General features: G+C 37.4%; 1 protein-coding gene across 1 annotated transcript; it reads right to left on the bottom strand.

Annotated features, from left to right (window-relative positions):
• Window positions 1-335: 335 nt before the first annotated feature.
• On the bottom strand, window positions 336-991 carry LOC138882895 (uncharacterized). The gene is made up of 2 exons (XM_070163536.1): window positions 645-991; window positions 336-399 (listed from the first exon to the last, which is right to left on the bottom strand). Exons 1-2 carry the CDS (start codon window positions 989-991, stop codon window positions 336-338), a joined length of 411 nt encoding a protein of 136 aa, XP_070019637.1.
• Between the last annotated feature and the right edge of the window lie 15,365 nt (window positions 992-16,356).

The following is a 16,356-nucleotide window of genomic DNA, read 5'->3' as shown; positions in this document are numbered from 1 at the left end:
CAACCAAACGTTCATTTCCTATCAAACCAACTCGAAATGAGACTAAACTTTGCATATAAGTTCTAACTGAGAAAACAGACCAATTCCAAGTACTGCAACAAAAATCCAAACCCGATAGCTGCAAAGTCATCTCTCGATCAAATTTATGAAATTTTTAAGCCTTTAAATTGCCAACTTTCATCAAAAAGAGCCAACCTTGGGGCCTCCAAGTGCAAATTCATCATATGAACCTATTGGAAAAAACAAAACACGAATCCGAGACCATTTACATAAAAGTCAAACATTGGTCAACTCTTCCAACTTAAGCTTCCAAAAATGGAGTTAGGTGTTTCAAATCAATCCAAAACCTCCTCGAACCCGAACCAACCATCCCCGAAAGCCATAAAGTAACAATCACACCTACACAAAGAATAAAAGGAAGAAATGGGGCTCAAATACACAAAATGACAGGCCAGGTCATTACATTCTCCTCCTCTTAATTAAATGTTTGTCCTCAAATGAGTTTAGAATCATACCTGGGGTAACAAAAAGATGAGGGTATTTTCTCCGCATAGCATGCTCGGTCTCCCAACTAGCCTCCTCAACCGGTTGCCCCCTCCACTTAACCTGATGCAATGTTCTTCCACCTGAGCTTTCAAACCTACCTGTCCAAAAAGGCTACTAGCTCCTCAACATAAGTCAAACCATTGTCATTCTGCACAGACCTGAAATCTAACACATGTGATGGATCCTTATAGTACTTCCGGAGCATAGAAACATGGAATACCAGATGAATTCCCAATAAGCTGGGTGGCAAAACAAGTCTGTACGCCACCTCACCAACTCTCTCTAGAACCTCAAAAGGACCAACATACCGAGGGCTAAACTTGCCCTTCTTAACGAAGCTCATCACACCCTTCATGGGAGAAACATGGAGTAGAACCCTCTCATCCACCATGAATGCCACATCACGAGCCTTACAATCAATATAATTCTTTTGCCTGGACTGCATTATACGAAGCTGCTCCTAAATCGATTTCACCTTCTTTAAAGCATCATGAACCAAGTCAGTGTCCAACATCCTAGACTCCCCAGACTTAAACCAATCAACTAAGGATGGCATCTCCTTCCATATAAGGCCGCACACGGAGCCATCTAGATGCTCGACTGGTAGCTATTAATGTAGGCGAATTCTGCTAATGGTAGAAACTGATCCTGCTGGCCCCTAAATTCAATGACACGGGCTCGCAACATGTCCTCCAAGATTTGAATAGTACAATCGGACTCCCCGTCCATCTAGGGATAAAATTTTGTACTTAGCTCGACCTACGTGCCCAACTCACGTTGCACGACTCTTCAAAATGAGATGTAAACTGAGTGCCTCGATCTGAGATAATAGACACAGGCACAACATGGAGGCAAATAATCTTCTCTAAGAGAAAACGGAGCTAGTTGCTCTAAAGTGTAGGTAGTCATGACTGGAACGAAGTGTGCAGACTTGGTCAATCTATCCATAATGACCCATACAATATCAAATCTCCTCAAGGTTCATGGCAGGCCAACCACAAAATCCATAGTGATATGCTCCCACTTCCACTCTGATATATCTAGCCTCTGGAGCAAACCAACGCACAACATACTCAACATTATCTTTCTTCATCCTTCTCCACCAGTAATGTTGCTTCAGATCATGGTACATCTTCGCGACACCTAAATGAATGGAATACCGCGAACTATGGGCCTCTTCAAAAATCAACTCTTGCAACTCATCCACATTAGGCACACAAATATGGCCTTGAAACCTTAATACCCCAACATCACCAATAGTCACCTCCTTAGCATCACTGTTTTACATCGTGTACCCAAGGACAAGCAAGTGGGGATTATCATACTGACATTCCTTGATGCGCTCAAACAAGGATGACTGTGATACAACACAAGCAAGAGCCTTGTTAGGCTCTGAAATATCTAATCGCACGAACCTGCTGGCCAAAGCCTGAACATCTAAAGCTAGCGGTCTCTCCCCAGCTAGAATAAAAACAAGACTGTCATACTCTCTGCATTCTTACTCAAGGCGTCGGCCACCACATTGGCCTTCCCAGAATCATAAAGAATAGTAATATGATAGTCTTTCAGTAGCTCCAACCACCTCCGTTACCTCAAGTTCAAATCATTTTGCTTGAATAGGTGTTGAAGACTCCGGTGATCCATGTACACCTCACATGACATGCTATAAAGATAATGCCTCCAAATCTTGAATGCGTGTACAATAGCTACTAACTCCAAATCATGTACCGAGTAGTTCTTCTCACAGGGATTCAATAGAAGTGAAGCATACACAATCATCCTACCATCCTGCATCAACACACACCCAATGTCAACCCTTAAAGCATCATAGTAGATTGTATAAGAACCCGATGTCGAAGGTAAAACCAGAATTGGAGTTGTAGTCAAAGCAATCTTGAGCTTCTGAAATCTCTCCTCACACTCGTCAAACCACTTGAATGTGGCACACTTTTGATTCAAATTAGTCAATAAGGCTGCAATAAATACAAATCCCTCCACAAAGCGACGATAATACCCAGCCAAACCTAGGAAACTCCTAATTTCAATAGCAGTAGAAGGTCTGGACCAACTCTGAACTGCCCCAATCTTCACCGGATCCACCTTAATCCCCTCACTGAACACCACGTGACCTAAGAATGCCACCTAGTCTAACAAAAACTCACACTTGGAGAACTTAGCATATAGCTTCTTCTCCCTCAAAGTCTTGAACACGATCCTCAAATTCTGCATATGCTCCTCCCATTTGCAAGAAATACACCAACATATCATCAATAAACACAATGACAAAGGAATCCAGATAAGGCTGAAACACGTTGTTCATCAAGTGTATGAAAGTTGTTGGGCATTGGTCAGCCCAAAAGACATCATCAAAAATACATAATTCCCATAACGAGTCCTGAAAGCCATTTTAGGAATATATGAAGCCTTGATCTTTAATTGATGGTACCCCAATAGTCAATCTTTGAGAATATCCTAGCACCCTAAAGTTGATCAAATAAATTATCAATATGCGGCACTGGATACTTGTTCTTGATAGTAACCTTGTTCATCTGCCTGTAGTCAATGAACATTCTCATAGAATCGTCTTTCTTCTATACCAATAGAATCGGAGTACCCCAAGGTGAAACACTCGGCCTGATGAAACCTTTACCTAGTAATTCCTGTAGTTGTTTTTTTAATCTCTTCAACTTTTCTGGAGCCATGTGAACTGTGGAATAGATATGATAGTAGTGCCTGACACCAAATCAATACAAAAATCATATCCCTATCGGGTGGGATGCTCAGTAGGGTTGCAAGAAAAATATTTAAAAACTCCCTCACCATGGGAACTGAATCAACCGTGGGGTATCAATACTCATATCTCTAACAAAAGCTAGGTATTCCAAGCACCCCTTTTAACCATCAATTGCGCCTTCATAAAAGACACCATTCTACAAGAAACATGACCCAAGAAACCTCTCCATGACAACCTTGGCAATCCCGGAATAGCCAACATCATGGTCTTAGTGTGACAATCAAGAATAGCATGAAGAGATAACCAATCCATGCCCAAGATCACATCAAAATCCACCAACAACATAAGATCACCCCTAGTCTTATAGTCCCAATAGTAACCAAACAAGAAAGATAGACACAGTCCACCATAATAGAATTCTCAACAGATGTAGATACATAAACAGGGATATCCAGAGAATTGTGCGATATATCCAAATATGAAGCAAAATAGGATGACACATATGAATAATTAGAACCCAAATTAAATAAAAGTGATTTATCTCTAAGACAGACCGGTACAATACCTATAATGACAGCATCTAATATGACTGCCTCAGTCCTACTAGGGAAAGCATAACAACGAGTCTGGCCTCCCCATCTAGGATGACATATACCCGCATATCCCCCACATTTAGCTGGCTGAGCGGGCGGAGTGGAAACTGGAGCAGTGATCATGGCCTGAGTATCTGTTGAGGTACCCCCATTCGGAGTCTAGGACAATCTCTCACCAGGTGCCTAGTATCCTCACACTCAAAACAACCTCTTTGCTAACGTGCCTGCTAGGTTTGAGTCTGCCTGGAACGACTAGAGTAACCACTATAAGAACATCGTGTAGAAGGTGCACTGAAGGATGGCTTCTCGGTACGAGTGCGCAGTAATCCATGGCTAGTTAGAGCATCATGCGAGACCAGAAGTGCGGACTGAACTGGTCGACTGACAAGATCTCTACCATGGCGGGTCTTGGCCATAGAATAGAAACCAGTAAATCCTCCAGAACCACGAGGCTTCTTAGCCCTATCCTCCCTCTCCAGGCCATGGATATGCTCCAACCTCTTAGCAATCTCCACAACCTGATCAAATGGAGTCTCAATCTTCAACTCCCATGCCATCCCATATCTGAGGCTATAGAAGAGTCCCTCAATAAAACTACAAACTCTTTCTCTATCAGTGGAGACCAAGGTAGGTGCATGACGAGATAACTCTGTAAACCTCATGGCATACTCGAACGCAGTCATACTCCCCTGGTGCAACTGCCCAAACTCGTTGCACAACTCGTCCTTGCGGGTTTATGGAATAAATACCCTCAAGAGAAAATTACAGGAATTGGGACCAAGTGGTGTTGCGCCAGCTGGTTTACTCGCCTTATATGTCTGCCACCATCTATATGCTGATCTCATCAACTCAAAAGTAGTAAGATCGACCCCGCTCGACTCCACCAAACTGATAATATGCAAAATTCGATGACACTGATCCAAGAAATCCTGTGCATCTTCCGAATCCCCTCCACTAAACTAGGGAGGATGAAACTTCTGAAACCTCTAAAAACTTCTCTACCCCTCAGCCAAGCCAATTGTCCCCACCTCGGGCTAAATTGCAACTATTGGTTGTACCAGCACAACACCCACTGCCTGATCAACATGAGCCCGCTACTCTAGAGTATGTGTAGTGGGAGTATGGGCTCCTCCCCCAAGCTGTGAAGTAGCTGGTGCAATCGGAATCAACTCTACCAGTGCCAAAGCCCAATCATGCTTAGAAAGTGTGCCAATGTCTCTTGAAGCCCAGGGGTAGCAATAGGCCCCTCAGGTGGTTACTCCCCAATCGGAGCTACTAGTGGCTCCTTATTAGCGGCCCTAGAACGGCCCTTCGCCACGGCACATGCTCCACCTCTGCCTTTGCCTCTAACACGGCCTCTAGCAACACCATCCTGGGGGCAGCATCATCAGCAACTGAAGCTCGTGTCATCACCATCTATGAGATAATAGAGAGACAAAGGCCGAAATCCAGAATCAATAAATCCGCATAATAAGGAATAAAAGAAGCAAAATTTTCCAAATAGTTTCGTAGCCTCTCGAAGATAAGTATAGATGTTTCTGTACCGATCCGCAAGACTCTACGAAACTTGCTCGTAGAAACTATAAACCTAGGGCTCTAATACTAACTTGTCACGATCCAAACTCTCATCGCAGAGGTCGTGATGGCACCTAGTCTCTAAGACTAGGTAAGCTAATTACATAATGATTTCAATCAAAATATAACAACTTCAAATTAACACAAAGTACAAAATACGATAATACTGCCAAATATGGATACAATATCAACTTTCTAAAATCCGGTTGTACTGAGTCATAAGCTGTAAATGGAATATACATACCAAGTCTCGAAGAGTAAAATACTATTTGAACTACATGAACAGTAGAAATAAAGTGAAGAGGGTGACTCTAAGGCCTGCAAATGGAAACCAGGGGTACCTTGAAGTCTCCAATAAGCAAAAACACGTCTCTCTATCGATCCGCCCAATCAGAAGCACCTGAATCCGCATAAAAGGTGCAGAAACATAGTATAAGTATATCATAATCGGTACCCAGTAAGTATCAAGACTAACCTAGGTAAAGTAGGGAAGAGGTTCAAGTCATGTGATACTCACTAGTCAAATAACTTGTGCAATATATATATCAAAAGAAAATTGACAACATAATATATAACGAAGACAATATCAACAACCTCTTCCGAACATGTGATAACAAATCAAACAAGTAAAAGTTCAGCTTGACAACAAGTCATCAAACAGAAACACAAACATATGGCACCTCGTGCCCACAATTCTATCACAATAACATAGCCATTGTATCGCTCCGCCCTGACAATAACAATATTCCACCGTGTCGCTCCCATCTGACAAAATAATAATATCTCGCATTGTCGCTCCTGTTTAATAATATCCTGCCTTGTCATTCCCGCCTGGCAAAATAATAATATCTCGCCTTGTCTCTTTGATTTAATAATATTCAATCACAACAACAATATCAATTACAAATGCATGTCAGAAACCTCGTGCCAATACCCAATAATCTGCCCAATACATCCATATGTGCCATAATCACAGCAATACAAAATGCCCGCAATTGTCATCAAGGCATAAACAAATAAATGACCCAAACAATGCACAAGGACATAACAATAGGGAATATAGATGGGTGTTCAATATGTAGACGTGAATACAACTAACATATTATAGCAACAATCACACAAATGCCCAACTTGGATAATTTAGAAATAATGATACGATAACATGATCTCTAGCATGAAAAAATAAACTCATGTAGCCATCCAAGACGAACACATGTATTACAGATATCTCACAATCAAAACTATGCGATAAAATCTACCTCGGGTCAAGTCCAGTCACTTCATACATTGCACCTGCATATATACTCGTCACTTCATATATGCGTTGCATCAATTTCATAGAGTCAAGCAATTAAAATCTTATCGTATGGGTTATTTTTCCACACAAAGTTAGGCAAGATACTTACCTCAAATAATCTCAATCCAACCCTCAAAAATAGCCTATTTAGAAATCACCTCCGCTAGGCTCAAATCTAGCCAAAACGACTTGATAACATCAAACAATGCAAAAGAAATTAATTTTGATTAATAAAGCTAAAATCTTTACCCACTTCCAAAAAAGTCCAATAAAAGTCAACTCTGAGCCCACCCGGTCAAAATCCAATTCAAATGAAACATCCCGACTATCCATTATCGCATGAGTCCAACGATGTGATTAGATTTCAAACCCCAGTTCAAATTGACTCTCAAATCTCCAAATTTTATTTTTAGAAAAGTATTGCTAAAATTCCCAATTTTCACTCATAGATTTATCCATTAAATGCAAAATCAAAGATGACAAGGAAAAATAATCAAATCTGAGTAAAAAAGAAAATATTTACCCAATCCAAGTGTGTGAAAATAGCCTCAAAAATAGCCTCAAACCGAGCTTCTAATCTCAAAATATGAAATAATGAGTCTAAGTCCCGAAATCCCATCTATATGGTCAGCTGCAGTTGTCGCAAACGCGATGCCTGACCAACAAGGGAGAAGTCGCAAATGCGATCTGCCCAGGCCCCCTTGAGAATTGCGAGACTGACTTACTTTTGCTCGGTTATAAGCAACTGTATTAATATTTCTAGCATATTATATTTGTTTTAGACTTTCCTTCATTTGAGTAAGCTTATCTATACCGTATTAAAAGCACGAAAACACTTAGCGAAATATTATTTGCCTTTTTTATCCTTTAAAAATATATTATATATTAGATAAAATAGTAATTTAAGTTATTTGCCTAAAATTTAGGGCTCCAAAATTAATTATATTTTGTATATTAAATACTTCCTTATTTAAAATAGGTATGAATCCTCATTTATAGGACGTCAAAATCAATTACTGAAATTTTACCTCAAAGAATCATAAAAACTTAAAAGAAAGAAAAAATCACAAAAATACTTTTACCATGTTTGTTTTCCCATCCCTTTTATTATAAGATACCTACAATAAAAGACTAAAATATAAAACTAACGGTTTTTTCCATTTCAAACTTGATCTTTATAAACAAAAAAGAAAATCTAAAGTCCCTCCAAGTTAATGATAGTTATTATAAAAATATTTCATTGAATAATTTTTATAATTTTTAGAAGTTTAAAATTAATAGAACTTTTATTTATTAATTTTTTTTATTATTTGGACTGAAAGTCCTAATATTTAGAACTTTAAATATTAAAATTATACTTTATATAGATCATGCACTTACACAAGATGCTTTGTGCACCGTGCTGTCCCTTTTTTAGTTCTAATTCTAAGTCATTTCTAGAGTAAATATGCCATGGATGAGTCTTCTTTCAATTATAAATTCTCTCACAAGCTTGCTTTAGTATCCTTTTAAATGTTTTTTTTTTTAATTTTCATTGCCATTTAATTTGACTTTGTGATCATATAAAAGTTGTAGATTATTAGGTGCATGATTATATATTTTAAGTTCTACTTTAGCACTAATTAGATTTTTAAGGACTTTCTTGCTAAAACTGAAAAGGAAGCATGATAACTTGTGAAATTAAAGTTATAATATTATTAAACTGAAATAAATTTTTAGTTAAATTATTGACTTATCTGATCATCTTCATGAACTTATACTTTTATTTTATTATTTAAATACAAAATTTAAATAAATTAGTACTCATTGAGATAGAATACACGCGCATCGCGCATACCTTGAGACTAGTATTTACATAAATTCCATGTAATTAAGTACTCATATCATAAGTTTACGTTTTCAATGCATGTATTGCATATATGTGATGTCATTTTTAATTTGTGTGTTATCCGCCATTATTAATGCTATATGCATTTAGTCATTCAAATTATTGTACATATTATTTACTAATAAAATTTATTACTTCTGCTCATAAATGTACGTTTCAAATACATATCTTACATGAATGCAAAATAATTTTCCATCTTTGTGTTATCCAAAGTTGTTAATCTTACAAGTCTTTATAGTACGTCGAACATGATTCAATAATAAAATTTTATTAATAATACATGGACAAGCGTGTACATGTGCATTCTGGAAACAACATTTGTCATTTCTATATTTTATATAGCAAGTTCACACTTATATCAATTGTGATATTTAATTGTAAGAACAAATATGTATATCCGTGATTAAAATATACGTCATATCAAGTTACATATCCATTGCTAATAGATACTGTTATATGTAGACTATGTATAAAAACATTTGACTTTTGGTAATTCCTTCTAATAACATCACAATTACATCAATTGGAGCATAGCAAATGTGAAATTTAGACCATGCTCTATGAATTGCTGATTAATATATATTTGTGTACAGTTGTCTCGTCATTAATTGATTAAATAATCTTATCATTTTCACTCTCGAGGTTGGTTATTTTAACGCTTGATATTACCAATTGAATTGATAGTCGTTTGTATTTGCTATCTTCGTAATGTATTTATGTAACGATCTGACCGATGTATTAGATCTTGTTCCCTATTTGATGCTTAGCGTACGCTTATTAGATATCTTATGACTTGTGGGGATAGTTGGTCTGATTTTAAAAAGATTCTGGAGTGAATTGGAACAGTTAATTTTATTTTGGAAGCATTAAGCTGTAAGAGTTGACCAATACTTGACTTTTGGGTAAACAACTATGGATTGTTGATTTAAATGTTGCAATAAATTTGTATGATAATTTTAGATTTGTGCATATATTCGTATAAGATTTTGGATGTTCCTAGAAGGATTGGATACCATAAGTTAAAAGTTGGCAATTTGAAAAACTTAAAGAGTTCATAAGTTTAACAAAGAGTTGACTTTGATGTTATTGGATTTCGATTAGCGTTTCGAGACTTTGAGTAGGTCTATCTAGTTGAATTGAACTTGTGTGCAAAGTTTGGAATTAATTCGAAGTGTCCAAGTGTGATTCGGGCACTCTTTTAAAAGAATGAAGATTTAGCAACTTAAGAGAATGCTATTCGGTTTAAGCCTCGATTCTTTGTTGTGATATTTCCATAGGTTTTTTGAGCCTTTGAACAAGTCTAAATAGAGTATTTAGACTTGTATGAATGATTGGATGGAATCACGAGGAGTTCGGGTGAGTTTCGGCGCGTTTGAAGCAAGTTTTGAAAGACGTGAAATGCTGAACTTGTAATTTTCTGCACTTAACCTGACTTCCCAAGAAATCTGTTCAAACTCTATAAGGAATTGGGTGAAGATTCCTTGATGAAAGTTGTAGCCCTTTGAATCTGGTTTTCACAAATTCAAATCCTTCATTATTACGACATCTGTACAAAACATCATGATTGTTTTAGTGAAGGCGGGGCAATGATGTTATTTCTGATAAACTGCACTTGTATATTTAACTTTATTTAGTACTTGGACTTCATTTTTTATCATTTTAGGAGCTAGAGAGCTAGGATTGAGGTGATTTATAAAGGGGTTTCCATCTACTTCATTGGGATTCGAGCCGGTTGGAGGTGATTTCTAAAGGAAAGACGACTTTGAAATATTTGTTGGGCTTTTATAAGGTAAGTATCTTGCCTAGCTTGGCTTGAGGGAATCTACCTTAGGAAATCAACCTTATTTGATTATATGCTATATTTTGAATGTGTTGTATATTCGGGTGAAATTCAAAAATAGCTAGATTTACAAGTGGGAATTGAAAAATAGCCATAGTTTCAAAAGTAATCGAAATTTAGCTACTTTTCATGTAAAGATAAATCTGAACGAAAATACTGTTCAAAATCTAGAAAATATTCCAGCATAATATACTGGAGTTCCAACATAATATACTGGAGTTCCAGTATAATATACTGGTCCAGCATTATATGCTGGAAGTTCATACACAAGTGCTTCGATCTCTAGTATATTATGCTGAAACTTTCCATTGTTGGAGTTCCAGCATAATATGCTGGAAGTTCATACACATGTGCACCGATCTCCAGTATATTATGCTGAAACTCTCTGTGTTGCAGCAAAATAGTGAATATTTTTCAATGACTTTGCAAACGTCGGCTATTTTTCAATTACCAATCCGAAAACTGGCTAGCCCGTGCTATTTTCACTGTATATTCATAGGGGAGAATGTTTATTTTAGTACCCTGGACTATTCATGCTCAGGTGGATCATTAGACTATTCTATATTTTATACTAATGACTAAGCTAGTAAACTACGAAATTGTGTTTAACAAGTAAAAAAACTAAAGAACAATTAAAAAAGAAGCAAAATAAAAAATTGCAAAATTATATAGAAGCACACCATAAGCAACACATTGAAGATTGGAGATTGGAGAAGGAGGATCTTGTTTATATGGAAGCACACCATAAGCAACACATTGGAAGATTGGAGATCGGAGATTGGAGATTGGAGAAGGAGGATAAGAGAAATTATTTAAAAATAATAGTAATTAATATATTACAAAAAAGAAAAATAAAAGAAAAGTTTAAAAGTTATATAGGCTTATAATTACACGGTGTAATCACCACCAATTCTCATCTCTCCTTTCAGAATTGGGGAGTGTAATTACACCCAATTCTATGGGGGAGGGGGGGAGTGCACGGTTAGCCACTAATAACACATGTATTTACTTTTAAGCCACTTTTTAAAATATCTTTAGTCTTTAACCACTGCTTTAATAAACTTTAACTGTTCGGACGAAAATACCCTTCTGCTCATGTCATTAACTTTTGAACTTAACTTCAAGATTTCAGGACTACATGTCCTTAACTTTTGAACTTGTAACTCTAAGTTCAGGACTTCAGGACTACATGTCCTTAACTTTTGAACTTGGAACTCTAAGTTCAAGACTTCAGGACTTCAGGACTACATGTCCTTAACTTTTGAACTTGTTACTCTAAGTTCAGGACTTCAGCACCTATTGTCCTTAACTTTTGAGCTTGTTAGTCTAAGTTCAAGACCTATTGTCATTAACTTTTGTGCTTCTTATCTTAAGTTCAAGACCTATTGTCCTTAACTTTTGAGCTTATTAGTCTAAGTTCAGGACTTCAGGACCTATAGTCCTTAACATTTGAGCTTGTTAGTCTAAGTTCATGACCTATTGTCCATAACCTTTGGGCTTCTTAGCGTAAGTTCAGGACCTATTTTCCTTAACTTTTGAACTTGTAACTGTAAGTTCAGGACCTATTGTCCTTAACTTTTGAGCTTGTTAGTCTAAGTTCTGGACCAAGTGTCCTTAACTTTTGAAATCTTAGCTTCCATGCCAATAATTCCAAGATCTTTGGTTAACACGTAAAGACTTAGATATCTGTAAATAGAGTCAAAAAAGTGAAAACTCAAATTGGTGAATTCTCGTTCAAATGGTCTAACACATTCTGTTGTGACCTTGCACATTTGCCTTTTCTTTAAATGTCAATAAAAATGACATTATGATAGAAAGCAAAGCATAATTAAAAAAAAAGGGTAAAAATGTCTGGTGGAAAGAAAACAAAATTGAAACTAGGATATCTCCTGGAAGAAAATGAAAAACGAGTGGGTATCGAACTTGAGAGAGAAGCGAGGGTTTGGGAAGAAAAGCAATGGAAGGAAGGGTAAAAATATCTTTTTATATTAATTTTAATAGAGTAGCAGTTATTTTTGCTCAACATTAGAATTTGATGGGTTTTCAATGTCTTTGCCTTATGTTTTGATGATCTAACAAGCTTACTGTCAAGAACCAGATAGGGAATCTGACACACTTGGTACACATTACAAATGAACGAAGTCCAGCCTGAACTCCAGCTAATGTGAACTGCTGCAAATAAAGATAAAAGAGGAACAAGACAGGGACCTGATCCCTGGATGTTCTCTAACAGAAGTACAAGTCAACCATACAGCTAGAAAGAAACTGCAGAAAGTAACTGCCTTCAACTGTGCATGCGACAGTGCAGCAGACAGTGCAGCAGTCATTTCCCATTGGGAAGAGGCGTGTACCAACCAAGAATTGACATCATCCTTGGGATGTCTGTGGTAGTATAACAACATAGTTCAAGGCATAAGATATTCACTTGAGCATTTAGTTATATTCTCTCAATCACTTAAAGATCTGATCCAGCATTGAAGTCACAAGTGTATCAAGAACAAGAAGACAACTCCACTAAGGATCAGTTCCACAATAAGTCTATGTGTATCCGTAGTTGAGTTGTAATATTGTTGTTTATTCTTCATTGTAACTCCTATCTTGCTTTCTTAGAAGCTTTGTTTTAGGAAACTCAAAATCATAAACCTTCTGAGTTTGTGTTGTGACTTGAGTTAGTCATAAGTTAAAGTCTTTGTAACTAGTGAGTGACAAAGTAGCTAGTGATAAGTGTATCACAAGTTAGTTGAGTTGAAGTATTTGTAATAGAGTCATTACAAAGTGGCTTGTAATAGTGTGTTTACAAGTTAGTGAAGTTGAAATCCTACATGTGTAGGTCGTGGTTTTTGTCCCCTTGAGTTAGGATTTTCCACGTAAAAATCCCGTGTCTCATTTACTTACTGTTTTAATTAGTATTCTCAGTGGAAACTCATAGAGCACAGGTACTCTATAGTTTAGTGGATTCATATAAACTAACAATTGGTATCAGAGCAGGTTCTTTCTAAAAGGTTAACACCTAGAAAGGATCTCAATAACTGTTCCACCTAACTTTGAGGAAGGACAATCAACCTACAGACCTCCCAGATTCAATGGTCAGTACTACGGCTGGTGGAAGACTCGTATGCATGATTTTATAATGGCAGAAGACTCAGAGATGTGGGGCATCATTTGTGATGGTCCACATGTTCCTATGAAGAAACTTGGAGAAACTGGACTAATGGTGCCAAAAAATAGAAAAGAGTATAGTGATATTGACAGAAAAGCCGTAGAAAAGAACTATCGTGCCAAGAAAATCTTGGTATATGGTATAGGACCTGATGAGTACAATAGAATCTCAGCTTGTGATTCTGCCAAGGAAATATGGGAAGCATTGCAAACCGCACACGAAGGAACCACTCAGGTTAAACAGTCTAAGATTGACATGCTCACCACTGAGTATGAGCTCTTCAGGATGAAGGATAATGAGTCTATACAAGATATACACACTAGATTCACATCCATCATAAATGAGCTTCATTCACTTGGAGACGTTATTCCCAAAAACAAGCTTGTATGGAAGATTCTCAGTGTTCTACCTGGCTCTTAGGAGAGTAAGGTGAATGACATCACTGAAGCTAAAGATTTACAAACTCTAACCATGGATGAGCTGATTGGAAATCTGAAGACATACGAGATGAAAAGAAAGAAAGACAGTGAAAGGAGAGAGGCTAAGAAGGGGAAGAACTAGGTGCTCAAGGCTGAAAACAGTGACTCAAGTGAAGAAGATAGTGATATGGCCTATCTTACTAAAAGGTTTCAAATGATGGTTCAAAGAAATGGTGGTATACAAAAAAAGGGTAGTTCAAGTAAGGTAAGGAATAATGATCTCTGTCACAAGTGCGGAAATCCAAGGCATTTCATCAAAGACTGCCCACTTCTGAAATAGGAGCAATACAAACAAAACTCTAACAAAGCAGCAAAAAGGAACCCGGTTCCTGACAAACGATTCAGTCGAAAAGGTGCAGCTGACAATGTTGTGAAGCAAGCTCTTGCTTCTTGGGGAGACTCCTCTAGTGAATCAGAAGGGGAACCAAATGAAGAAAACAACTCCATGATGGCAGTGGAAACTGAAGAACGAAATATGACTCACTATTTGTGCTGACGGCTCATTCTGACGATGATGAAGAGGATGAAAATGATGAGGTAAATTTCAGGGATGTTCAGAGAAATCTGAAGACTTACTCTTCTTTGTCATTATCAAATATTCTAATTAATGCATATTATAGCCTTATTAATGACAAGGATATCTTGACCATAGAGCTAGGAGATGCTCAACAATCTTGAGATGATCTGGTGGTCTGTGTAGTTGATCTAAATGAGACCATAGCTAATCTTGAAAAAGAAAAGGAAGCTTTGAATGAAAAAATAAATAGTGTAGAAAATGAGAGATATGACTTGATGGTAGTGGTTGTTGATTTTAAGGAAACCATAAAAAGCTTTAGCAATGAAAAGCACAATCTAGAAGAGAAAATTGCAGCTACTGAGCAAGAGAGGGATGACTTTTTGGTGATAATCACTGACCTAGAGGAAACTATTGAGGGACTCAAATCAGAACTTAGGCTTGCAAGTATTGAGAAGGGGAAAGAAGTCGTTAGTGAGTCACACATCAAGATGAAAAAGGAATTAAATGATGTTAAAACTAGTCTATGTGGTGAACTCGGGAAAAATAGGCAGCTTCAAGCTGAATTGAAGAAAGTAAAAATTGATCTTGAGAAACCTCTCAAGTGGACCTGGTCCTCAGATGCTGACACTTCCATGTACTTCAATAATAGTGGAAACAGGCAGGGAATCGCGTTTTAAAAGGAGAAAACTCCTTACAGCCTTCACAGCAAGTACGTCACAGTTCCTGATAACTGGCTTTGTATCCACTGTGGGAACAATGGGCACTTCAAAGAAAATTGTCATGCCAAGGTTCAATCTGTTCAAAAAAACAAATTGTTTACTAAAAAAGTGACTACTAATGAGGGACCAGGTACCACTCGCAAGAAACGAATATTGCCTGCATGGACTAGAAAAGCTCTTATTCATCCATTTTTCTCATTACAAAGGACTCAAACTAGTTTGGGTTCTTAAATATAACCCATAATTCACATGTGCAGGGAACAGTGAGAGGAAGCGGACTACAATGGATCATAGACAGTAACACATGACTGGAAAAACTATGAACTTTCTCTCACTAAAAGCCCTACAGGGAGGGAATGTACCCTTTGGAAATTAAAAAAAATGGGAGGGTACATTCTCGGTGTTGGAAAAGCTCTTTCACACTCAATTGAGAACATGTACTATGTGGATGGCCTGAAGTACAGTCTCTTGAGTGTTTCTCAAATTTGTGATAAAGGGAACAAAGTAGAGTTCGTATTAAAAGTGTGCACAGTTACCAATCTGGTAACTGGCGAAGTGGTATTAGTAGCCAAAAGATATAAGAACATCTACGTTGCTGATTCTGAATCTCTACAAGTGAGTGATATGAGCTGCTTGAAAGCAGTTGTTAATGATGCAGAATTTTGGCTTAGAAGATTGGGGCATGAAAGCTTCTCACCTCTGAATAAATTGATTTAGAAAGACCTGGTTCGTGGTCTACCAAATTCAAGATTCACCTGGTCACTGGTTCTTAGAACATAGGGTGAGACTTTTGAGGTATTTTTATCTTTGTCGAGAAGATCCACGTGAAGATAGAATTAAAGGTAGTATGTATCAGATCTGACCACGGGACAGAATTTGACAAACGCCAAACTTGCTGAGCTTTGTAATGAAAATGGAATCACTCATAAATTCTCAGTACCAAGGACTCCATAGCAAAATAGTGGTTGTGACAGAAAGATCTGAACTCTGGAAGACATGGCATGGACA

This window comes from Nicotiana sylvestris, chromosome 12, assembly GCF_000393655.2.
Source record: "Nicotiana sylvestris chromosome 12, ASM39365v2, whole genome shotgun sequence".
NCBI lineage: Eukaryota > Viridiplantae > Streptophyta > Magnoliopsida > Solanales > Solanaceae > Nicotiana > Nicotiana sylvestris.
This window is presented reverse-complemented; position numbering and strand designations above follow the sequence as displayed.